The sequence below is a fragment of the Bombus affinis genome, chromosome 17 (assembly GCF_024516045.1).
Source record: "Bombus affinis isolate iyBomAffi1 chromosome 17, iyBomAffi1.2, whole genome shotgun sequence".
Lineage (NCBI taxonomy): Eukaryota > Metazoa > Arthropoda > Insecta > Hymenoptera > Apidae > Bombus > Bombus affinis.
The window spans coordinates 2,546,788-2,572,742 of NC_066360.1; the positions used below are offsets into that span (position 1 = coordinate 2,546,788).

Genomic DNA, 25,955 nt, shown 5'->3' on the forward strand with positions numbered 1-25,955 from the left:
GGCGATGTAAAAGCGGAATGCTTTTGAAAACACCATCTTTCGGTGCAGCTACTAACGAACTGAAAGAAGAATGCAATTCCAACGAGAACTCAACGCCTATATTCGCATATTACGCGAATTAATTTTTATTTGCGCGGGAATAGCAAATTACCGATTGATAGCAAATAACCAATTATTTTTTATTCTCTCTGCTCTGTAAAGTATTCTAGAGAAAACGTATACAGGGTCTGTGAAAGAAAGAAATATTCTTGCAAAAGGAGGAATATTCTCCCTTTGTTCGTTAATCATGTCGTTAATGTTTATAAAGAAGTTGCTTTCTCTCGGCGCTGTGAGCTTTTAATTGTTGTTGCAAAACCTGCTACTCAGATAAATCATTTCCCTTATTACATATTTTAATTCAGCGAGAATAGTGAATGGCTTGATTAATGAATCTACATAAATCTCGCAAGTCCGCATGAAAGGAAGCACGCAGAAAGGGAACTGATGACTCTGTATGGTCAGCACCATTAATTATTATTTCAAGTTTGAATTCAAGCCACGGCAGATTTTACTTTACCATTGAACCGAATTAAACTGTTTGAACTTTTCCTTTTGTTTTCTGCGTACAACAAAACTCTGCACCTTTCGATTCTGTTTGACGAGAAGCGCGCGGTTAATCGTATCGACAAGATGCGAAAGAACGTGGCTGGTTTAGGCTTAAAATCAACACTTGCCGGATTTAATTTCACTATTAGACAGAATTAACAACGTGACAAAAGTATATATTCGAGTAATTCGTAAATTTCGAGAACATGGACATCCTACGAAGCCTTGAAAAGTATTTAAAAAGCGAGTCAGAAGAAAGGATCATCGTTCTTTAAAACCAATGTTTACTAAATAGTTCCCTAATTTTTCATCTACGTGAAATTACTACAAAAATACCTTCCAACAATTCGTAATTTTGAAACGATGGACTGGAAAATATTTCAAAAGCGGACCAGGGGAAAGTGTCAGTCGCTTTTAACGCCAATTTCTACCAATTGGTTCTTCCACAATTTTTGCTCTACGCGTCAAATTAGAACCTAAAACACGACTCTTGCAAATTCATATCTCAAAGCGAAATTTCTTATTTTCTTTTTACATTCGTTCGGAGTGTATCTGGTCCGAAAACCGCAGAAAATTACATTTCACCGCAACGGGGGCGAGCCATTGGCGAAATAACAGAGGGGACCATCGCCATCTCATTGAAACAAAAATATTCCAATTATATACATTCCACCCTTTTCGATTGCTTTCGTCTGATATCAAATTCCTTCGCCGCGGCTCCGTAAAATCCGAATATTCAGCATAATATTCGCTGGCTTTCGCCCGCCGATAATCGATGCACTCTGTCCGATAGAAATGTAATTGCGCTCGTTGGAAATTATCTTCCAGGTAATTACCATTAATGGTAATTACGGTGGCGATCGTATCGAAAAAAAAGGCTGGTTGAAAAAAAGAAGGAGAAATGAAAAAAAAGGTGGATTAACAGGGCGAGAACGAGTTGGTGGTGGTGGCGACGGCGCCGGTTGAACATGTGCCAGAGTATGGAAGAACATCGAACAATGTTTTCGCAGTCTCCTGGTTCTGTGATATCGACAACGCCGTGTCCTCGTCAGCCGCTACGTTAAAGATAATATTTTCGAGGCAAGTTGGAAACGCCAACGACCGAACAAGAGCCGTTTTGAAGGCAGCGCGTTTCGCCTGAGAGCGCAACGTGGTAAAAATGGGCTCGGGGAAATGCTGATATAGGCAGATAGGTAAACACCGGAGAATGATGGATGCGAACCAAGGGAGAACGTGGCATTTCCCGGCCGGGGAAATGGACGATGCGAGACTGTTCGATTTTATCGCGGTTCAGCTGCCAGTCTATTAGTCTTATGGTTCGATGGGAAATCTGGTCTAGGGATACGCGTGACTAATACCGCTGATATTCCTTAACGCTAACCTTACCTGGACCGGCCAAGTAAGGGGTCGTTTCTTTCGTTCACCTAACTTTATGTGCGAATTAACGTTGAATCAGGAGAAGCTTCTTCGCTGACCTAAAAAATGTGATCTCCGGCGTTTACGGTGAGCCAGGTTCGCACGATAAAGACAATGTACGTATTCTGCAGTCCACCTAACCAAGTCCAATTTCTGGGCTGATCAGCCAAAATGCATAAACTGCTTCGAAAAGCTTCGACTCGCCGTAGACTGTCGTTCGTTTTTTCCGTTTATTTTATCCTACTCTGTTTTACTTTGTTCAACTTGCCTTTGCCGTCGCCTTTGTCAGTCAGTCGTCAGTTTCGTCGACACATTCAATTCTGCCGCGGTACGGGATGTGTGAAACTTTGATCACTATAGGTACGATAGTGTCGGCCAATTTCATTTGTTTTATTTCTTGAGCCAGTAAAACGCACCACCTTGCCACGTTTCGCGTACGTGTCTGTATTTTGGCCGCAAATTATTTAGATGGATTGCTGTTTGCGAAAGTGTTCTCCGGTATAAGCAATAAAGTGCAGATAGCCGGGACGGCGTGTTTATCGAGCAAACGTAAAACGCAGGAAAGTTTTCGACAGGGGCGTGGATCCTGTCCGAGTGGATTTAAGTTGTTGAGAAAACAGTTTTTCGCCCGCCGGCCAGCCCAGCCTCTGCTTTATGTTTGAATACGCCAACGTCAGCACAGAGACCAAAGATTGAACGTCTCTGTTAGCCTACACGTCGGATTTCTAGTTAAACGTATCGACTTACCGCGAGCGAAACGCTGGCAACAATTCGTTTGAGGCTTCAAACGAATGACAGACATCGATAGAAATAGCAATCGCTTTTCGAAATCCCTTTGACGGCTTTTCGTACGCAGCCGATGCGTTCACGCGCGGCTTTCATCCGCGTGATTTAAAAGGGTGCAAACAAACGGACAGTTCGGACGAATTGCAGAAGGATTTGTTACATTATTTGTAACAGCTCCGCGAGTTTTTCAAATTCACTGCCTCCGACGCTCGCCTGTGTAATAAATTTCGAGATATTAATCGCCAGACAGTTTATCATTAGAGCGTGCGTGGAAAACGAAAGAAACGCGAGGATCAGCCAGATAACGATCGTTTGCTGTTGCGGGGCAAATCAGTTTATGAATACTTATTAGAACAGGAACAGGAAAAAGAAGGAAACCTGAATACCAGCCGGACGATACTGATTATCTGCTGTTTGGGGAAAAATCAGATTATAAGTTCAGGTTAGAGCAGGAATATGAGAAAGAAAGGGGGCTAAACATCGACCAGACAATACTAATTATTTCCTCTTGCGAGGAAAATTAGATTATAAGTTTTTATTAGAGCGCGAATAGAAAAAGAAGAGGGAAACCTAAACACGAGCTGGACAGTAATAATTATTTCCTTTTCTGGGCAAAATCAGATTATAACTTCTTATTAAAGCACGAACAGAGAAAGAAGGAAAGCGAAACACCATTGGAAACTTGCTACAACTTTTCACGACTAAGAATTGTAAATCACTCGTACGCTCGATATCGTGGACCATTTAAACAAACGTTTGTTCTCCGTTTTATATCGTTATTTTCCTTACACATAAAACTCGGATTTCTCTGATAATTTGTTAGGTAACCTGCTGTGGGAATTTTTCGTCCGCAAGCAGGCGCGAAAGTGGCCATTTTTTGACATCGTCTTTTCCCAATAAAATACGCTCAATAACCTGACGAGATCTCTCCTCCCTAGTCTACCGCGAGCACAACGAAACCGCCGACACAGGCACGGCCCAGCTCGTAATTTTAAGCCGTGCATACCAGAGTAAGTAATTCCTTCTGTGGTATTAAGCATGGGATAATGTCCTCGGTTATATCGCGATGCTTAACGCAGCCATGGATTTACGGTTGGCTCCAACTTAATCGAGTTTTCCCGATCTTCGCGAGAGGATAACGTGTTTGATGTTATTTATTCGACATTTTTAGATACGAAGAATTATGGATCTTCGGACAAGGTCTAACGAGAAAGTAGACTGAAACTTTTCCAGCTTGCCGTCGCAGTATCGTTAATCGTCGATCGATTAAACGACACTTTTGCATTTTATCTACTTCTGTATATTATAGCGAGGAATAATTAGCTGAGTAAATTAACGAATTTTTACGTCTCATTGAAGAAAAAAGTATAGCTATAATTACGTAATAACTAGGACGGATACACTGTGCCCTAATTGGAAAGGAAATAATTACGTTGGAAAGCAGCGCTTGATAATTGGACTAATTGTATTAACAAATTATTTTAGCATTAATCCGTATCTGACTGGCGCTTCTAATTTCAAATATTCGCTATTTTACAGACCAATTTTGAATGGAAAATTAATCGAACTTTGCTGGATCATCAAGTGCTGTTGATAATTTTATGTAAAATAGATTCATAGTAGGCGAAACGTCCATGTGTTATGCTCGCACACGGTCGCGTGTTATGTAAAAATAAAACACCTACGTTAATTTGTCGAGTTCCTTATCGACTTACTCGCTCGTTTTTCAACATTATTTTAATGATCCAATATTTACGTAGTCGTTTGACTTTTTTCTTAGACACGCACGATCAACTCCAGCGATTTGTAGATCGGAAAAGGCGAGATCAGAGTGTTGCAAGAAATAAACAGAAAAGTAGCCACGACGATAAATCACACGGACATAGAGGATTATCCTTGCCCTGTTGCTGTATTCCTTACAAACGATTAATCGCAAGTTGCAGTATGTCGTAGCTTGGATGCTAATTTTGATACGTTTATCCAGGAAAATACATAAATTTAAAGGCTCGAATTATGCACGAGTTACGCGTTGTTCGTTATAACGAAGCGGATCAGGCTCGCTCTCTTTTCACCTAAAAGCCCTCTATCCCTTTCTTCTCGTTTCTGTATTTTAATAACTGACAGCAATTTACGTAGATGCAGCGCGGCTGCTATCGCGTGAAAATTAATGGGTTAATACAGTAATGTGCAACAATTAACAGAAAATTAATAGTAGCCGATTTACGGCTAGTAACCTGTATTACGGCTCGTTAAGAGACGCTTAATTGCATATTTCAACAACTTAACTGACAACGAGACTCTACAAAGTTGCTTTGCCTTCGCCGCGTAAGCAACTTTACGCAAAGTGTCTGCTACAATTTGTATGCAACTTCAAAGAGATGATATCAAACGCCATAACGTTATGCGGTAGACTTATTGCATTAAACAGCCAAACTATTAATTGATACGGATTTCTGGAGCAATACGATGCAACGTTAAAGTACAGTGAGCTGTTGTAATATACGCGTAGAAGGATAGGAGGCAAGAAATGAACAATTGCCACAGAGAGGCCAGCGAACGTTTCGTTGAATCGGGTTTCAGGCATTGTACAGAGAAAATTGAAGAATAATTTCAATCGAGTTAAGCGACGTTTGTTGCAGCATAGGACAGAGACGACTTAGAAATGATTTTCAGTCGAGTTAAGCCAGATTCGAGCCATAAGAGAGAGGAAACTTCAGAAAGGTTTTAACTTAGATTAAACCAGGTTTCGGGCATAGGATGAAGGGAATTTAAGAGCGATTTAAAGTTGAGAATGTACATGTTTCGCGTGTCAGTGTTGAACGTACTGGCGTATGAGTATGAGGGATGGGGTTAAGAAGAGAGATGGCAAGTGGAAAAGATACAGATAACATACATAAGGTGGGTATTAGGTCTGGACAGCTGTACACGGGAGTTATACGGGGCTAGGAGAGACGAAACGAGACAAGATAAGAACTAGGACAGGGAAAAGAGCAACAAAGTTGGAGGAGGAAGCAAAGGAATAGGAGGCAAGAGAATACAAATACCAATAGATCACAAATTTCGGTATATCAAAATTTCATACGCTAATCTAAGACCACAGATCACGCTTGCTGAACTAAGAATGACGTGCTTGCGTTTCAACATTCTCGTCTGTTCAATTATTGCAATCGCATGTAATAATTCAATAATTAACATGCAATTAGTTAACAGCATTTTTGGCTTTTGTCTGAAATCATCTAGACCAATGGGACATTGACTTTTCTTTCCAATTCGCACGTCTCCCACGAATACACACACTTTCGTTTTTCATAGGTTTGGAGTTAGGTTGGATTTTCCCATCGTGGAAAGAGAAATCGCGTCGCGCGACGGTTTCCAAAATTTTCAAAGCGCGATAAGGCCAGGCCCTGTCGCAAAAATACCGTGTTATGCGACGGAAACTTGCGTATCGTACACACCGATCATCTCCGTACCCCAACATTTACAGGAACCGCCGCTTTTACGTTTCCTAGAAATGGGATTTCCTCCTTCACTGCAATTTCATCTAATTAATATCAGCAACTTTCGATACGGCGCGGCACTTTCGTTCGCCCACGTTCGGAACCAGTAAGAACGACCTCGAACCAGATCGTCGTACTCGAAGAAGGCTTGCCGCGATAATTAGTGCGGTTCCCGGGGAAATTATGCCGCATAGCGGAATGGCCGTACCGGCGCTAATATCGTAATACGGTGGCGCATAATTAATGAAATTAATATTGGCTCAACCAAGGTTAGCCAGCTGGCGTATTGTGGTTCACCGCGGGGAAACGCGAGCCCGGGGGTCAACGAACTATCAAAGTTACTCTTACGGACAGGTTTACCGCGCTATAGCTTGCGTTGTTTGGCTAATTTCGTAAAATAAACCTTCGTTCGACGATGCCTCGTCCGGTGTCCAATTGTATTCGATTAGACCGGGGGGATGCGTGCTTTCGTTGACTTGCCATTTGGATCAGACAGAGAAGGATGTTGAGAAGCTGGCATTTTTGCACGGAGAAATCCTTACGGAACGTTGTTCGAGAACCATCTCTTCAGGAAGAAAAAGTGTCGTTTCGACGTCTAGCGAAAACGCGCTAAGAAGGTTGAGAAAGATGAGCGCGAAGATGAGAAAGTAGCAGCTCGTGCGTTACGCTTAACCTTCTTCAGGTGGAGGCACCGAGTGTAGATGAAAGCGCGGCAGCGTGTCTGACACTGACGAGAAGATGGCAATAACTGCGAAATATCTCCGATCTACTTGCAAGTATCATTAATTTCTCTTGAAGAAAAGACGTCACGCTAATGACCGAATCTCCAGCAATATGATTTTCTATTTCCGGGCAAATGCACAGCATATTCTTCTCTCTAACCTTCGCTCCTTCTTCTGTTAGGAAATTCCGTATGAGATGCAATGAGTTGTCAGTTACTGCGATTACTCTGGTACGCCCAACTATATCGTGCGCTTTCTCCATGTCTAAGCATATCGCTTTGAGGTTTTCGTTGTTGATAAATGCATCGCGTACACTGGTTTCCAGGTTGATCGAATTATCTACGATGGCGTGGTGGTAGATACGAGATCCTCTTCGCGCTTGGTACGCCGCTATACTCGAGATAGCAGCGAGGTCTGCGTTAATAATTTTTCTTTGCCGACGCTGCTGATTGATTCCTATGGATAAGGTAATTTTGCTTCGTCTTCTGATCTGCTCCAACGCGCGAACGATGCTGCGATTCGACTTCTTGTCAAAAATATAAAAAAGAAGAGCCAGTTGACGACGGAGAGACGAACTCGTCTTATCGGTTCGACCTCGTGTCCTTAGCTTCGAATTACCTTCGGATTCTATCGCACGGAGCTTCCTGCTCGATCGTATGGCGAGCAAAACGTCTCAACTAGTTTACAAGTAAATTACTTGCAGGCACAGAGAGGATGCCAGCCGTGTTCAGCACTTCGAGACATAATGGCGGTAACCTGGGCATACTTGCAATTAAAGCAAGGACATCCCTGCGGCTGTGCAGGCAGGTTAATTCTTGGTCTTGTCGTTCTGCTCCTACACAGGTGTTTGTTCTACGATTACACGACTCTGCGTTCCCTTCGCTGCAACCAAGTTCGCTCGGCTTTTTACGCGTGCTTCTTACTAATTGGATCCTTATTAAGCTGTATTAGGTGAAAAGTTTAACGTTACAACTAACGGCAACCGTTTGCTAACAATAAAAGAGCGGAGATCGACCAGCGACGATACTCCTTCACCTCCCAGTCTTTTCATATTCACCGTCAATTTCTCAATATCGTTTAGAGAACAGCTATTGAAATGATTTAATTTCGTACTTCGAGTCAGAGGCAAATTGGCCGCTATTTGGACTCTGTTAAAACATCCATAGTTGCTCGTAGATTATCATTTTGAAGAAACTTGCAGATTTAAGAGAACTCGTTTAGCAGATTCATCAAAGTTCCAAGTGTACGCGAGTAGCTTCATATTACGATAGCCGATATAATCCTAGAATTCAATTGCGAAGTTGCGTACTTTCTACGATTTCCTATCCGCGTAAAAATCTTCATCGTCTTGACCATTGTATCCCGCTGCTGCATGTTGCGATTAATTTCTTCGACAGAATATAACAACGTGTAGGTTAAAAATAAGGGAAACGTACGCGTTCAAACGTTTATTCGTAACAATAGGAATTTCCCCAGCAAAATTCTCCAATTTCGTAAGCTGACATTTCATAATTTCGTCGCTGACATTCGCCGTCAACTAATGCGGTATTGATTTTTCGCATTACAGCAGGATAGCTGAATGGATAGCTTTACCTTGCGGTATATACGTTCAATCCGGAGACACGCAAAGAGTTTGCTCTGCATACGGTTGCACAGACACGAGGTTTAACAGCGCTGCACGCTGAGAAACGACGACTCCGCGTTTCCTTTTATACCGGCGCCTTTATTCCGCCGGCGTATTCGACCGCGTCCCGACTGGCAACTGCACCGCTAGCTCCATGCTTCGACTTCCGCGTTATATCTCGTGAACCAACTTCTAATTGTGTCGCATAGATGTAGGTAAAATTTCGACCGGCTATTTCGATTAGCTTGTTAGCTCGCAACGACCGTCAATTCCAACAAACTTTGATAAATCGCGTTGACAAACGAGAGCACGAAAACTGGCCGCGCGCGCTTCCCGATAATATTCAGACGTTCGCAGCGATTTATTTTATCGTCGTCTCAGACTTTGCTGCATCGAAGACCAGTCCGAAACAGCCTTCTTACGATTCCCGCTAGGTAAAACGATTTTCCATCGAGATACTGTTCGTTCGATTAAGTTTTCGCAATAGAATGGAAGCAGGTCCAACGATGATTTTTGATTCATTTTTCAACGTCGTTCCTCCTCTTTTTTTTTAAATCTGCCGCGATTCCGAGAGAATTGCACGAGGATGATAGCAATTAAGGAGATAAAGGGACTTTTATTGAAAGCGGAATCGCGAGCATCGAGAGTTACCGGTGGATTTAGGTGTGCCGGGGCAAAATGAAATTTTATATCCAATCAGCGTCGCCCCGACAAGATGTAGCCCCATTCCCCCGAGTGGAAATTGTAGAACGGAAATCCCGCCATTACGAGATAGCCACGGACCGCTTCGCGTCTCTCTTTGGATTCCGCGAGATTACATTTACAATATTAACCTGCTCGTGGCCGGTCGCGCTGTAAATAAAGCTGGCCAAGCCGGCGCTTCAATCTGAAACAACTTTCGACGCTAACGTGCTGGGAATACGACTGCAAGCGTCGCTGTCTTGCGAATAACGCGCGCTAAAAATCACGGCCTTTCTCAAACCGTTTAATAAATTGTACATCTCCCATTGCACGGCGGTCGTCTTCGTGGTCGATTAAATGCAACGTCGTACGATTTGAAATACATTCGCTGTATCGTATTCGCAAGTATCTGTGTATCTGCCTATAGGCGTATCGTTCTAAGCGAATGAAATAATTTTCCGATGTTGTTTCGACATCGTGTTGGATGGATAACGTTTCAGATGAAATATACTTTGTGGAGCATATCTAGCACGAACGAGTTATGGTAATAACTACCTACGTCTTCTCATTAGTTGGAATTATCCGTAGGTTCCATTCCTCCAAATCGAATGTTTAATAATTTGATATAAATCAAATGACAAGTTGTATATTGTACAGAGGTTGGCCTGTTGCAAGTGCGACGAGTAATCTTGCTGTACGCTGTTCAGTTTTAGAAACGTACGACGTACGTACGTTTTTGTGACAATTTTCTACGTCGAAACAAGTTTACTTTTCTGAACAGAGTGTTGTATAAATTTCTACAAATTTGGGTAGACCTGGTAACAACAAACGCTTCTCGCCTATCTAACAAAATATTTCTGCGCAATGCACGAAGAACAGCACAGAAATTAATAAAATTTCACCTTACGTTCTCAAAACGTCTTCTCCTTTATTCGATTCCTTATTCAATTATTCTTCAGTTTCCTTTTCTCATTTAGTTTTAACGTTACCTCAACGTCAAAGATCGTTGGTAATTAGATTCTCTTGTTGCATGCAAATGCAAGCGAAAGAACATCTGTATCCATGCTGAAATGAAACAGCAAAATCCTCAAACTCGATTTCCTCCAAAGCCAAACTAAGCACGATAAACTAAAAATTCTGCTCGTTATGTTTACTTCTTCCCTGTAGGATCATGCTCTTCGCAGTTGTATCGCTAATTACGGGGCGTTTTGTATGCGGTGCATATTCCTTACAAACGCACCATGGTCGTGCAGTTATAATCGTCTAACCAACAATCCCCCTTTGGTCAGATACGGCCGTTTTATACGACACTTAGGGAAAAATGGGAAAACATAGTTTTGAATTCAAACGTCATCGTGCGCGGTGTCAAACAGCGGAGCAAAGATGTTTCGATCGAATCGGATTGAGGTTCAAGCGAACAAATTTTCCTCGACACGAAGTTCCTGATACCAAGTTTCAGGAAAACTGCACGTTGTGTGCATTTTCCATCCTTTTTCCTAATGCTCGTTCGAATGCCTTACTGTGCGCATCTTGGCAATTTACCCCGTTGGCTTCGTGCCCCTTTTAACGATGCGCACAGGAGTCTCGAGGGTTGCTGGTTAATTAAAATTTTGAAATTGTAACTGGCGTCGAAAATGGCGCGCCGAAGTCCGTCCCAGGGTTCAGCTACCGCCGTCAAACACTCTCTTTGATCTCCTGTTCGGCCTTGCGCGCGTTCCACCCAAGTCCCGTTTAAATGCCGCTGCAAAGCGGATCGAACGCAATGTCGCAGGAATGTGGAGAATCCTCTTAAGGTGAGATTTCCTATAAGCGTCAGACGCGCTTACGTGGACAGACAAAGAGGCGAATCTACGTATCTACGGCGTACAATAATTTTTTTACTATCATCGCAGCAACCCTGTTACGATCCAGTATACCGGGCGAAGAATGCGATTAAAGTCTTACGTATAAACAGATTAAACGTGACGTTAAGTTCGTTCATGGCAACGTCTTTGGTATGTCCATGCCGTCAAGCGTCTTGAAAATGTCTGACGATCCCTTCGCGGAACAACGCGTTAATAATAAATTATTTGCGTATGCATGAACCAAGCGATTGATTACGAGAGGAATATGGATGAAACGTTACGAAGGCAATCGCCTGCAAATAGGCGAAGAGATTTGAAAAGGGAAGACGCGCAAGATGATGGTTAAGGGCTGGTTAATTTTCTGACTTGTAAGACAATGAGATCATTTGACGTATCCGTAAACTTGTGCCATGAAATTTTTTCTGCGTGTCAAGTTGCATCCAGCGTGAGGTGATCAGCGACGCTGTTGCGTCTGGATGGTCCGTATTTCACGGTATATCTCTGCTTCTTTCGTTAGAAGCTTATATACGCGTCTAACGTGTTACGACGTACGTGTCACGGGGTAAATTTGCCTCACTATGTGATAAGATAGGTAATCCCAACCGCCTTATCTTGAGTCACCGCCAGGGTAACGTCCAGTCATCCTAAACACGATACGTCCGTACAACCGAAGTGCAGAGTTACACCCAACCATATGACACATCAGTACGACCAAAGTCTTTCTCCTACTCCGACAAATAACGGCATATAAATACTCCTCCCGAAATCACGCGAGTGAGTCTGCAATGTTCCACCCTCGATCAGACCTAAAGTCTATCGTTGCGAAACATTGTACAAGCGTGTACAAATAAAGAGATCGACCTTCTGTTTTGAAATCGACATTTCTTCGATAAGTCTTTGAATTATTACGCGACGTATGCATCGACGCTTAAGTCTCGCGATGCATCTTCGAATGAACGTAGTTCGATATCGGCGAAGGACGCTCGTATCGGTGCAGGGATTGGATCGGTTGTTAGTCGGTGATCAGGATTCGATCGACATGCAGGTTTCAACGTGAAGAGGTTGTCATTGATGGCAAATATAATGCACCGAATAACGTGTCGTCAGAATTTCAAGGAACTCGCAAGCAAGTCGATCTGCGCTGCGAATGCCTTCAAAAAAGAAGATTACTTTCCGCGATCGTGAGTGGCACGTCGATTAACTCGATGGAAATGTAATAATATTTCTTGTTGCTCAACGACTACGAGAATAGGTCGAGTCCAGGCGATGCTCGACAGCGAAGCAATCTACGTCGCCTCATTCTTTATCGATCCTATGCAACGCGACGAGAAGCATTAATGCAATCGTGCTAATTAACTGTCCATGATTAAAATTAAAAGTCTCGCATCGATCGAGGAGCGGTGTTTCCGGTCAAGACGTTTCGACAATTATCTCAAGCTTACGATAGGTACTTACAAAGACCATCTGCTGTTAAATTCATCGCAGCGAACGAAGTTAATTCCTCTTTCGAGAATTCATGTTTCCAGAAGTTTCCTCTTTAAGGGAAATAAGTCTTTTTGAAAAAGAAAACATACGTCGCTACGTAGCACTCGTGTATTCCCGAAAAGCATTACTTTATAAGAATGAACTCTCATTTTCTTTTCCGGGAATATGTGTTCTCCCTAAGAAGTCTTTTTCTAATACGAACAAAGCTGTCCTTTTCTTTCATTTAAATAATCGGAATCAAAACTCGAGTTTAATTGCATCAAATGAATCGTACGACACTCGGATAACAAAATGGTATGTCATATTTGGCTTCTTTCCTTTGCTACTACAAATGCAGCTTGAGAGATTCCTGGCTGTGCTTTTTTCCTTTTAAATAATCGGAATCAAAGCTCGCGTTCGATCGTATTAAATCGAACGCGCGACACTCGAACAACAAAATAGTTGATATATTCCAATATAAATAATAGATATATTTCATATTTGGCTGTTTCTGTGCTATCGTTGATCGAGCTTGAGAAATTCCTCAGTGTACACACGATTTAAAAAGTTTCCATTGGACGTTGATCGACCGAGCTTTCCACTGTTCGTTTTTCGACTCGCTGGGTCAAAATTATCGCGCGGTTATATACATAAATGATCGTCTCGGAGAGGCGTGGAGGAAGCGAGGCAGAAGCTGCAATTACGGCAAATGTTGTTTTCGTGTTCCTACTCGCGGCTAAAACGTTGCTTAATGCGTTTTTACAACAGACGAGAAAAAGTCGAGCAATCTGTATCTCGGAATGATCATGGGCGCGGATCTGCCGGCGATGTCGCTGCGTAAAACCACGTCCATTTTTGTTTGTCGTCGGCGTTCTATCGGCTGCATTAAGAGTACGCGTTCATTCTTGCGCCTCCTTTCATTCCCGCCGCGGATATAGTTAATGCCCGCGATTCATCAACGGCTGGTCGAGTAAAAAACACTCGCTTTCGTGGATAATCTGTTACAAGCGTCTGCCGGCATTTTCGTCCTCTTACGCCGCCTCAACCGGATAAAAGAGAATCTCTTCCGTGTTAATACGCCGCAAATTATTTTTCCGGTTAATGTTCCCCAAGCAATTACGCCTCTAATTATTTTCTCCCAGAATCTGGAGTTCTTTCAACTTTAATGCCGATTTCACAGGTATTAAACCAAGTTTACTGTTTTATGAAATTCCTTAAAAATCGCAATGAACTTTCTGACCGACCAATGTTATATCTAACACGTATCGATGGCGGTTTCGTTGCTGCAGGATGATACCGCATGAAGTATGCAAAACGCGAATTTGCGTCTCCAGCCGGTCAAGTGTTTAGCATTGTATAACCGAGAGAACTGAAAGTTAGTGGACAGGTATGAAGACATGAAAATTTCCAGCTGCCCCACAAGGTAGCCAAACACAGGGGCAATATCGTGGCCCTTGGTCGACAGAAAGGACAACGTGCAAAGGCATTATAGAGTTCCCCGGTGGGCAGAGATGCTCGCGAAACTGCTATTTTGCATCGTCAAACTGCACCGTTTACTTCGATTTAACCGGGTCTCGCACAGCACGCGAAATAACACGTTTCTCGGTCCTAACGAAAGACGAAAGTGTAGTTTGCAAATTTCATCCCGCCTCTGTTAACCGTGCAGCGCAATCAGGTTCGTGAAAGCCAGCTTTACTCTCTCTCTCTCTCTCTCTCTCTTTCTCTCTCTGGAGGGTAAGCGTGGCGGAAACTGCGAGTAGCAGTCGAGTTTTATAATTAAGAATGCGGTTTGCCGTCGCATTTGTACGAGCTTCCCGGCCCTTTCTGGCTATCGCAGATGTTGCGGTGGCCATCTTCGTCGGTGCGCAGCGCTGAATTTTAATTTACAAGCGGGATGACCGCATCGTTAGGTAACTTCCATTCGCGTTCCTCGCACTCTCGCGAAACAACTTAACGTCTTATTTCGTTTCTCGTTAAGCTACGTACGCTGGCTCGCGGAAATATCTGAACACGTGTCGTGGCAAGTTTTCACGCGCGTATTGCGCTAGATACGTTTAACCGCCGCGCGTACGAACAGAAAGATCCTCCTTTGAGCCGTGTTTACGGCGAATCACGAGGCACACGCTCTTGGTACGATCGATCGGTGGCGTGCAACGAACGTTTCTCAAAACGGAACAATCGCGCCTGGCACAATTGCGATCGTAGTCCGTGGCGCGCGATTTTTTCGCTGTGAAAAAGAAGCAAGCGCGAGCGAAATAATTGGATTGGCTTTTCACTCACCCTGGAACTCCTTCCTGGCCGCGCTGACGGAAGTGACGATGTTGGCCACGTGTCCCAGCACCGTGGCGAACAGCAGCAGACCAAACAGCAGCTGAGCTATCACGAACAAATACTCGCCCTTGCTCCTCGGCCTGCAAAGCGAAATGGAAAAGAGTGATTCGATGACGCCATGCGTATTTCCTTTCTTTCAAGGCGCAGCGCTTATAAATCGCTAAGTTTTATCATTCGTTCGGCTTACTACCGATTTTAGAGATATTTTCGCTCTTAAGCGATTGTATTTCGAGCTAGTTGAACATCGGCGATCGAGGGAGATCAGCATAAACGTAGAAACGAGCAGAGAAGCTTTCGAAACGGTGTCATAAAACGGACAGGAATATTTCAATGCGTCTCTTCTTTTTGGGTCTTTCGCTTTTTCTTCGTTGGCTGCACATACACGCGACATCGGCACCTCGAAGATGCTTCGTACGCTTACCGCGGTTATATTCCATCCCAACGCAAATCTCTCAGATACATGACTTTTCCCTTTTTAAGCTTTGCTTATCTTCTTCGACTCTCCTATCACAGTATGAGATATTTTGTTCCTTGAAACATGTTTCTAAATAATCTGCTGTGAGAATTCTTCGCTCGCAAAGAGCACCAGGAATGCTCATTTTACAACATTCGAGATTCCAGCAAATCTCGTGATTCTCCCGCGGAGGGCAGCGTGGACAGCGATACAGTGGGATGAAATAGGGAGAAATCGAATTACCTGCGACGTTAGACGCTCTAGAATGTCCTGCGAGAATTTCTCGCTCTCAAGGAGCACCAAAAAATGGCCATTTTTAAACATCCTGCTTTTTCTCCTACTTTATAACATTCGGGGTTCGAGCAAAGCTCTTGATTCTCCCGTGGAAAGCAGCGTGGGCTGAAATACAGTGCGATGAAACAGGGAGAGGAAAATCGAATTACCTGGGCAGGTCACCGATGGTGGTGAGGGCCAGCGTGCACCAGTAGTAGCTCTGCAAATATTTCTTCACCACGTCCGCGGTCTCCGAGTCGCTGAATACCCAGTTCTTACTGCCGAAGCCGTTGTTCTTATCGATAATGTGATAGAGGCACCCGTTCCAGTGAAAGATCACCAGTAAATAATGTATCAAGGATGTGGAGCGGAATAAATTCGGATAGTTGGTGTGTCGTTCGGTTCTGTCCATGAACGCCCAGAACCTGTGTGTGGCAATGCAACAAAGAAGGTTGCGTGAGATTCCAACATGCTCGTCACGGTGTTTTCCTTCATCGATCGAATGGGAAGCTCGAGTAAGGGTCTAGATCAACTTTGGCATATTTTGAGAAACAACAGATTCTATGTTCGCGTTGTACCGTGAGTTTCAGACTTAATTCGAGCATAATTTATTCCAGGCAATGATCGAGTAGCTATTGTTTCGTTAATTGTTCGTTCAACATTTGGAGTATAATTCTGTTACGTTCTTGCCATTCATGAAGCGACAATGTTTACGCAGAATTTCGAGTTTAATATGGACAGACTTGTAAAACTCGCGAGAGAGTCAGCTCGAAGCGAAGGATCCAAAAATAACGTGCCCTCGCAAGTGCCGTAAGAAAGTTTGAGCATTCGATTGTTTTGCGCTATCCTGGGAAACTTTCTAAAGCAAAAAGATGAGGAGAGGAAAGTAGGTGATAAACGGAACGTGGTCAATACACGAGCACAGTTCGGCAACCTTTATTCGGTATATGGTTAAGCGAAACTTCCACCGTTTCTCATCCAATGATACTTTTCTAACGTCGAGACGCGTCTCTAGTTCCATCGAAATATACAGAGATTGTTCTATCGATACGCGCGACTTCTCCTTTCAATTTCGTGTCAAATATCTTACTCGATCATTGCGATTGTCTATCGACTGTTAAAATTAAAGCGCGATTGCAACATAAAAGTCGACTGATATAGATAAATACAACTCGATTTAACGTACTGATTAAATATAAATCGATTTAACACGTTGATTAAATGTAAAATATTCTGTCGGCTTGTCCGTGGATAATTGGAAATTCCATCGAGATTCGCACTCACCGGTATATTTTCACGAGCCTAAAACCTCGAAGTATACTGTTGAATCCTATAGATAAGTATAAAAAGTCGAGGGGCAGCAGGCACAGGATGTCCATGTAAAACGTAGTGCTGTTTGTATAGTGATTTCGCAGCTTCGTCGCGTCCGTTTGCAAGACACCGTCCTCTAAGTACCCGGTTCGAATGTGAAACACTATGTCCAGCACGTATAAAAAATCGGAAAAGTAGTCCAAGCAGAACCACACCCAGCGCGTTTCGCCTAAATAACATAAAATCACATTTCCATTTTAGATACGTAGGCATTTTTAAACGATACGATTCTTACACGCTATTAGATATCGATAATATTTTGTTCTTATCAGTTAATTACAGATATAAATGCGATAGTCCTATCGATTCAATGAATTATGCATCGCATTGGTATCAAGATGTTAAAGTATATTCTCGTATAAGCAATTCCAAGTTAAACTCTTTAAACAATTCGAGACTAGCATACATAATCCCATAAGTCTATAAGTGAGAGCTTTTTAAGCTTTTAATTCTACGAATCCACCATTTTTTTGTACGAAGCTTTACACTAAGTCGAGCATTTACTTGGAGGCGAGCAATGGGATGTTACGTTTTCTTCCTTTCTTTCTTCAGCTCTGGCAAATAGCTAAGAATCATTTCTTAAGGAGATAAGCAAGAAAATCAAAGTAATTTTAATCCAGGAAACTCAAATTGCCTCGATAATAAAATATCTGGTCTACAATGATTTTCAATAATTTTCACAAAGTTTTACATACATATATCTGATAGGATTATCTTCGGTAAGTCGAGTTTTATTTTCTTATTTTTCTATTCGCCATTTCCCGATAAAGGAGCAAATCTTTCTTCGTTAAAATCACACTGTTACGCGTAACGTGGAATTGTATTGTCGATTTAAACAAATATTACGATAAAATAAAAATAAATAAAATCGAATTCGATGCTTGTTTCATATTTCCATTCCGACAGCGCATCTCCGTCCGCGCTGAACGCACGCGTATGCAAATTGCTTTTTATTATATTTACAGACGTACGGTATAATAAGCTGACCGATCTCTTAAATTCCGAAAATTGTCAAGAGAAACATCTACGTTTAATTAAATTCACCTTCTTCGAAGCTGCCCGTCTAAAGGGTCGATTAGAATTGCTCCTCTAAAAGGGTGAAAGAAGGTACGATAAAAACATAATTAATACTTTGTCAATCGCTGTAAACTTAACATAGGCGAAACGCCTGGACGAGATGCGGCCGTTCTTCCGAGTCAAAACGTTTGCATGGAATCTATCGAGTCGCGGAGCAAACGACTAACCGTTTATCTCTTGGAAGGCGACCCTGTAGATGATGACCCAGAAGTTGTAGAGAAAGGCAAGGGAGACCACCATCGACCAGTAATAACAGAGACGTCCCGCGGGATCGAAGATGAAGGACCAATTAGGGGCACCCGTACGAAAACCCTTTGTTCCTGCTTGTCCAGGGTAGCCTCTGTTACCACGTTGTTGCTGCTGTTGCTGCGCCGTATACCTACTATGGAAAATTAACAGCACAATGACTCGTGAAAACATTAGGCGACAAATGAAGGGCTTGGAGCGAAAATCGAGAAACTCCGCGCGATCAAGTTTTCTAATATTTTAATACGAGGACGCTGGAAACCAGAGACACTCGAGTTTCGAAAGTTCGTAATCGCGCAACGGCGCTTTTCTTTTTTTTAATATCGCAATCGGATTTCGTACTTTAACTTTCAGAATGATCTCCATGTTCGGGACATTTTACAGGATTAAAGTTGAAATATCTTTCATACTAGTCGTTTTTCCAACCAAGTAGCTTAATATTTCTTTTTTTCCTTTTTTTGCTAGAGGATTAAAAAATGCATCGAATCGCGCGAATAAATGTACAGTTTCGTTTTGCCAGACGAACGTTATCTTGGAATCTCCAACACGCATCCAACCTGGATACGAGTATTTTACGATTATATGTTTTTCTTCTTCTTCCATTTTTTGACGTTCTTTAATAGCGTTCTCAAGAGACACAACTATAATAAATGGAAGATATATTACGTGTTTTAAATTGGGCAGAAAGATCCGAAGATCTTAATATCATAGAAAATCGCCTGAGGAAGACTTAATAGGCTATTGTACGAAGCAGCATAATGGAAGCAATATAATGCTGTTTCCGAACTGAAAGAAGCGATTTTACAACGCCGAGGAAACTTGCATCAAAATTATATAACGAAGCTTTACACAAGTTTGCCGAAAGATCTTATCGTTTCATTGGAGATAAATTTTAAATATATTATATATGTATATTCTTTGACAGAAAATTACTCTCAAGTTGCCATTTTATTGTGTCACGCAATCCCTTTCCACTGGTATAGTTATACCAAAGCGAGCAAACAGCTTTTCTAGAAATTCGCACGATTCCACTATTTTATCCTGCGATGCGGCAATATTATTTTTGAAAATCTGTGTCTGTTTACATGAATTTTATACTCCTATATCGAAGAATAGATAAATAAAAGAAATCCGCAATTCGCTAGAATAAACTACGTGTTCGCGACGTGGAAGAAAGAAAACGGGACTGTATCGTTTGTTCTGATAGGAAATCACCAGGTGGAAAACATCGAACAATTTATTATCGTGAAACGTGTATAAACCAGCTTTCGATGCATATTGGAAATTGCTTTAAAATTGATCACGCTGTAGAAAAATTAGAAGAAATAAGCTTTCGATTCTTTTGCAAAAATACGTTGCTCCGCGTCCCTGTCCATCGATGAATTTGTATTCGCATAAATAAAATATCGTTACAACACATTACTCGGCTGCAAAGCTGTATCGCACGATACGACGATTCCTAGGTCCGGTTGCTGGTAGCCAACGCAATGGACAGCAGTGTACGCGCGCTTTGCAAGAAACGGTTGTTAGAGTCAAATACTTTTCAAATAATCCATGCTACCAGGATTACCATTCGTTCCAGCTCACAGCCGGATTCGAACGTTCGTTCCATGCCACAACGCGTGCACTCGACGTTTTCACGTTGCACGAGCGTTTGTTGCTAGATATTTACCACTTCAGGTTACCATCGAACGCTAGATCTCCTGCCGTCAAACACACCATGCCTGAGTAACGACCGACAAAAATTACGCCCCCGGCTCACCACCGTACATTCGCCATTTCACGCCGCTGCGGATACATTCGCGCACTGCAGGCATTGGTCTGTGTCACGTGCTGCAGACAACAGGCCTGGCATAGAATACACGAGCGCAAAACGAACTTGCCTTGGATACGACAACCAGACACCTAACTTCCCGTTTATCCGGCTGTGTCAAAGTGACTCGAGTCGCGTAACTGTGCCTCGGAGCGCGTACATAGCTCAGACGAACGAGTGGCCCGTAAAAGTCGCGCGGAAGCGTATCGACAGAAACGATAGAGCGTGAAAAACGCAGCGCATAGATAAGACAAACGCTTGATTCTATCGTAGGTACATAATCGACGAGACTTTTGCCATGTTATCGAACGTATGCATCCTTTACGATCTCTAATAATATTTTAATAATTTTCTAAGAATTCTTCGCGTTTACTTCAAATTTTCTTCGTGGAAGTTGCGTTGTAAATTTATATTATCGTTGTACCACGAGCTCGAACCTTGATGACAAAGCAAGCGTTTATAGTTCTCGCAGCAGCCGATTGACTATAGCTTTGTAAAAAATGCTCGATAGACTTTGATCCAAAGTAACTCTCTTCAAGCACAGCTCTTATTATCCAAACACTCGGAGCACTCGGTGTTATCCTCCTGCCGAAGAACAGCATATGAGCCTGAAGATCCAGGTATCCGAACTTGAATCCGAGTACTAGAATATCCGGAATCGACTTTTCTTTCGCGATTGCTCAAATGTACGTACGAGAAGCCATTCTTCTACGCTATAAATTTATAATATAATATAATATAACCAGCAGCTCATTGTCTGGTTGCTTAATCGAGCTGGCGTATCCGAGTGCTCGAAAGTTCGGGTACCCGTAGATCCTAGCGACGGTAGAAGAGGGTGTCTCGAGCGGATACGACGCGATCGGATACTCACGTCTCGGTGCCGTTACAGCTGCTATTGCTGAGATGATTGACGGATGCTGGCGTGTGCAGGTGCGACTGGTCGCGCGAAGAAGTGAGCGCGACGGTGTATGGCAGTTTGAATCTGCCCCTCAGCTGGTCCCTCCTCTTCGGTTTGCGGCTTAGGTCGAACTCACTGGCGCCGCGATTCACGTAAGCCCCCTGAAGCGAGTCGCGGGACGAACTGAAATATCGCTGCGGTACCGAGTACACCTGTAACATATTCTTGTTATTATTATTATTATTGGTACACAATTCCACAGTGAGCGTTTGAAAATAAACGTTTGAAAAGCGTTTTAAAATAAACGGAGGGAAAGTTTACAGTGGTAGAATAAAATATTATATTTAAGAAGAAAAGAAAAAGAAATTGAGGGTATAATAACGAAAAGCATGGTGCAGTCGAATGGAAAATTCGATATCACGTCTTATAAAGTTCTTGCTGTCTATGCTCGCCCCGGGATTACTTTGTGTTGCAAACTTCTGCAAATTCGAATACGAATGTCGAGTTCCGAGGAAAGCCTCGCGGAACAAAGTTAACGGTGTAGTGGAAGACACCACTTGAATTTTAATAAAATAAATGCCAGTCGATTGGACAATGATAAATGCGTTTCAGTTGTTCAGCTCATCTTCGTTAGGGAAAGTGTTTAAACTTAAAATGAATGTGGATATTGGAACTGGGAGATACAGTTCTGTGATTCGCTGTAAGGCTGAATCTATAACTAAATAAAGGACGAAACTATAAGATGAATCAAGTATAATCTGAATTTTTCTCTATCGTTTGCCTCCTTTTTGTCATTTACTCGCTATTTCAATTGTCCAAACGAATGAATAATATTAACCCCAAAACGGTATGCTACTAAGGATCCGCCAAAAAGATACAAAAATTATTTTGCAATTAAGAGATGACAGATACGCCTCAGTCGACAATCTATTTATCTCCATGAAAATTGAAAAACCATTGAAAAACCACTCTGACAATCTTCGTACCTCGAAGAGTATTTATTTGAAGTATACTTCTTAAGCATATCGATAATCATTTGCCAAAAAAGTCAAACGACAGCGTACACGCTAAAAGCGTCTTCGATTCCCAAAATACGAACAGTGGAGTGTACGAATATGGAGAAGGTTAAATGCCACTTTGTCGGCTCCATCGGAGAAGCAACAGCGGTGGCTATTAGACGAAGCGACGTTAAGAACAGCAGATGGGAATCAAATGGATTTCTTGAGAGAAGGTCTAGAACGGTCCATCCAAGAAGTTGATACAGACAATTTATTTGATTAAAAACGAGCTTCCGTCGTGTGTCCTTCCGACCGGAAGGATTTATCCCTTTGTCATGCCAGTCTGCTTAAAATCTTCAGGAACAGTTTTCCTTTTTTCTTCCTTTCTTTGTTCCCTTATCTTTTTACTGTTCTTCGTTTGGGAAATTGTTTTTTCTCCCAGTGATTACCCGGACTCCGGTTTAGGCACTGCTTTTTCTGTAGCTTTCGCACGAACAATGGAGGTCGTCTTCGTTGACACAATGGCACTGCGAAGGAAATTAAGAGACAATACGGTGCCTGAAAAGAATGGAAAAGCACTGGGATGATACGGTCGGATGAAGGAAGCATCGAACGAAGTGGTGCGACTAAAGGTTGATTCGAGGTTCGATGGATTTCTGACGAGTGTAATGAAAGTAGAATGTTCGAATAAGGGATGCAAATCAAGATTTGCAACAGGAGAGTGCTCTGTTTCCAGTTTGGTTAACATTCGTCTTCAATGACACGTAAATTTAACTTGCTTCCATTCATATTTTTCCATCTTTTGTGTATTCTACGCTTTTCACGATTAAAATTCTTCGAAACGAGAAGACATCCGAAGAGGTACAAACACGAAGGAGAAGTTGATAGGAGAAGTTGATAAAGTAACATTTTTTCCATAATGATAACGCGAAATTAAATTGAACAAACTGCGTTTCTACGATTCAATTATCAAAGACGCAAAGAATTATTGCTAAGCCTATTACCAGCGAAAATGAAGAAACATCACACGCTAAATAAACTCCATGCTCCGCTGACATTAGAACAGTTGTTCCCACGTCAAGTTGCAAATATACATGTGGTTTGAGCGCAGCTGTGGTTGCACGTGTTTTCACGAGGCGGTACAATCTAGTCGCATGTGCATAAATGGCCCCCATAACGTCAAATAAATCGCGAATACCGCGTGTTGGGAACACTAACGGGGATGAAACGTTTATTCGAGCAAATGCTCTTGTAATATTTCTTTCTTCGACGTGGCAATTCCTCGTTTCAGTGGAAATTTAACAGGACGTTTGATCGATAATGTAATTTCGCTAGATCGCTAACAGAACGCGAGAAGAACATTCCAAAGAGCAAAAATTCCCTCCGCAAGCTTCGTATCACGTATCCTCTAGCCGCTCAATTATACCGCTCGAATTTATTAAACTCACTCGATCGCACTGAAAAGCCACGCGATTATTGGATCGGTTCTAACTCGCGGAACACGTACCAGGATTAATCCTATCGTCGGACTTAATAACGCAATTAGCGCCAAGCCTACTATCGATGCAATCAGCGAAACACTCGCGGAATAGGCGAACCGACGAGGGAACATCGTCAACCTGCGAATTCAGAAAAGTTTGAAACTTAAGGCAACATATATGGAGAGAGGACACGCAGACGCGTATGGCGCAATTTTTTCTGCTACCCAAATTCGCTCTAAGGGGATTACCAATTAACTCCTGAACGTTCGGTTGGTTTCCAATTTTCCGTTACGACTCGCTATGACACCGATAAGTTTTCTACCCGAACGATAATTCTGATCGAACAAAGTCACTTCCGTCTGATCTCCAAACCAAATATCGGTGATCTGAAAATCACGTAAAAGAGGGATCAGCAAAAAGAAGAAAATAAAAACTACATATTACTAGTACCAAAACGCGCTTTCTGAGAGAGTGCAACTTTCTCCTCCGGTTTCTTATAGGACAACAAATAATGCAGATTTAGTTGTATGTCCACCCTGTATATCCTCTGCATAAGTTAGTGTTGAAGTGGTCACCACTTCTACGAAAACTCTACATCTGGTTTTCTCAGGCGCTGAAGCCATCGACAGCATATAGACAAAAGACTAGCACGAAGGCAGACCATAAACAGTAGATAGGCGCTAGCGTGCGGATCTGGACCAGCTCAAATTGCATTCCTACTTATTATTACACTTCTCTATTAAATTAAATATATATATTTTCTACCTTACACTTTATCCACGCGTTTTCTCTCTTTATACATCTAATAATCTCAACAGTTAGGGCAAAGTTTCGCGATCTTCTGAACCGGCGGATTTGGGCATCTTGCCTCGTGACTATCGGACGTCGTACTGACCTGCTGTTGCTGATGATAATAATGATGAGTGGGCGTGTGGCGGCTCATGCATTTGCTGCTGACCAGTTCCAGGAGGCTCTGCCTGGAAGGTATAGCACCCCTGGAAACGTTGTCAGCGCTCTTCGTGTCCTCTTCCTTCTCTCTTCTGATCCCAGTCTTGCCATCCAGCATCCTCCCTTGTTTGTCCTCGCGGAGTTTCTCGCCGCCGCAGCTCAAAGCGGAAGCGGAACCACCGCTGTACCGATCTCTTCCTCCGCCGCCACTCCCTGTGATTATGCCTGTAACAAAAGGGAAATCGCTTGATTCTCGTCTCCCTCGTTCCCCTTCCTAGCCACCGTCTTTCTTCTCTCTAGCACTTTTCTTCCGTCTTATCGCTTCTTTCTCGCTTTTCTTTCGAACAGCGTCTCGCTAACGAGCAAAAACTCGCTGAGGGCTGTCGATTAGAATCGACTGAGCGGCTATCGATCGCATATCGCGTACAAAGTGTCGCCAAACATCGTATAACTGTGCCGAGATCGATGTCGGGCATTGGATTTCCCGGTTTCACGGACAGGCTAATAATTAGCAGGGTTCAGGGAATGAAACACCACGACCGGTTTATAACTGCGCTGATGGAGGCCGAAGCCATGGCCAGCGATCGTCAGTTTTCTATTATATTTTTCGAAGAACGGGAATATTCGATTCGTCGAGTGGAAATATTCCCTTTACCCCGTTTTCTTTTTTTCTTTTTTCTTTTTTATTGGATTGTTTATTTCGAGCTAGCTTCGGGCGTTAATTGGCGATCGAAAAAGTATTTTTCAAATATCCAGCTTAACAATTTCCTGTCTTTCCGTATTTAGGCGAAGCAACGAAAATTACCAATTCCAGTGAATCAGCGAAGTTGACAGAATCGGTAACAATTATCAAGAAACACGTTACACCGTCTTAGAAATAAAAAGATACGCAAATGCGATTCGCCTTCTACTCGAAGTGTAAAGGTAATTGCACGATCTCAGAGACGTTCAGTTGAAACTATGTTGTGACAATAAATTACAAGTTCTCGTCCAAATATCTCTACGTAGGGAACGTGTATTTTGCCTGAACAAGTTATCTACACGTGTCAGGGTATCAAGGTGCAATCGACAAGAAGATAAACGTGAAAGGGTACAATGATATTCGTTCGAAGGAATCGGTGTGGAACAAGCAAATACGCAAGAACTGTAACTGAACTAGATAAGAACTTACGTGTGTCCTATCCTCGTGTCGCTATCTGAAATAAAATTCAAAATATCGAGCGTGTTCGACACGAAAGAGAAAAGCCAACAACGCGGACCAGCGTTTCTGGTAGTTGCAAGCTACGGAAACTCTAGAGACGCGTTATAAAGCCTTGGCGCAGTAGACGAGCAATTCGCGAGTACGACGATCGTTTCCCCTTGGGCCTGGTACTTCGGTTGACCTACAGCGCTACCTTGCTAACCTTCGACATAGTTATCAAAGTGGACAGGCTGTTCGGGATCCTA

At 42.6% G+C, this 25,955-nt stretch overlaps 1 protein-coding gene across 1 annotated transcript in view; it reads right to left on the reverse strand.

The window, feature by feature from the left end:
• LOC126926234 (cyclic nucleotide-gated cation channel alpha-3-like) overlaps window positions 1-25,955 on the reverse strand; it is a 209,548-nt gene that overhangs the window by 63,712 nt on the left and 119,881 nt on the right. The window contains exons 5-10 of the mRNA XM_050742478.1: window positions 24,457-24,734; window positions 21,056-21,294; window positions 18,293-18,507; window positions 16,962-17,217; window positions 15,848-16,102; window positions 14,900-15,030 (exon numbers count right to left, since the gene is read on the reverse strand). Coding sequence (XP_050598435.1) covers window positions 14,900-15,030; window positions 15,848-16,102; window positions 16,962-17,217; window positions 18,293-18,507; window positions 21,056-21,294; window positions 24,457-24,734 — 1,374 coding nt within the window. The remainder of the gene's footprint in view (window positions 1-14,899; window positions 15,031-15,847; window positions 16,103-16,961; window positions 17,218-18,292; window positions 18,508-21,055; window positions 21,295-24,456; window positions 24,735-25,955) is intronic.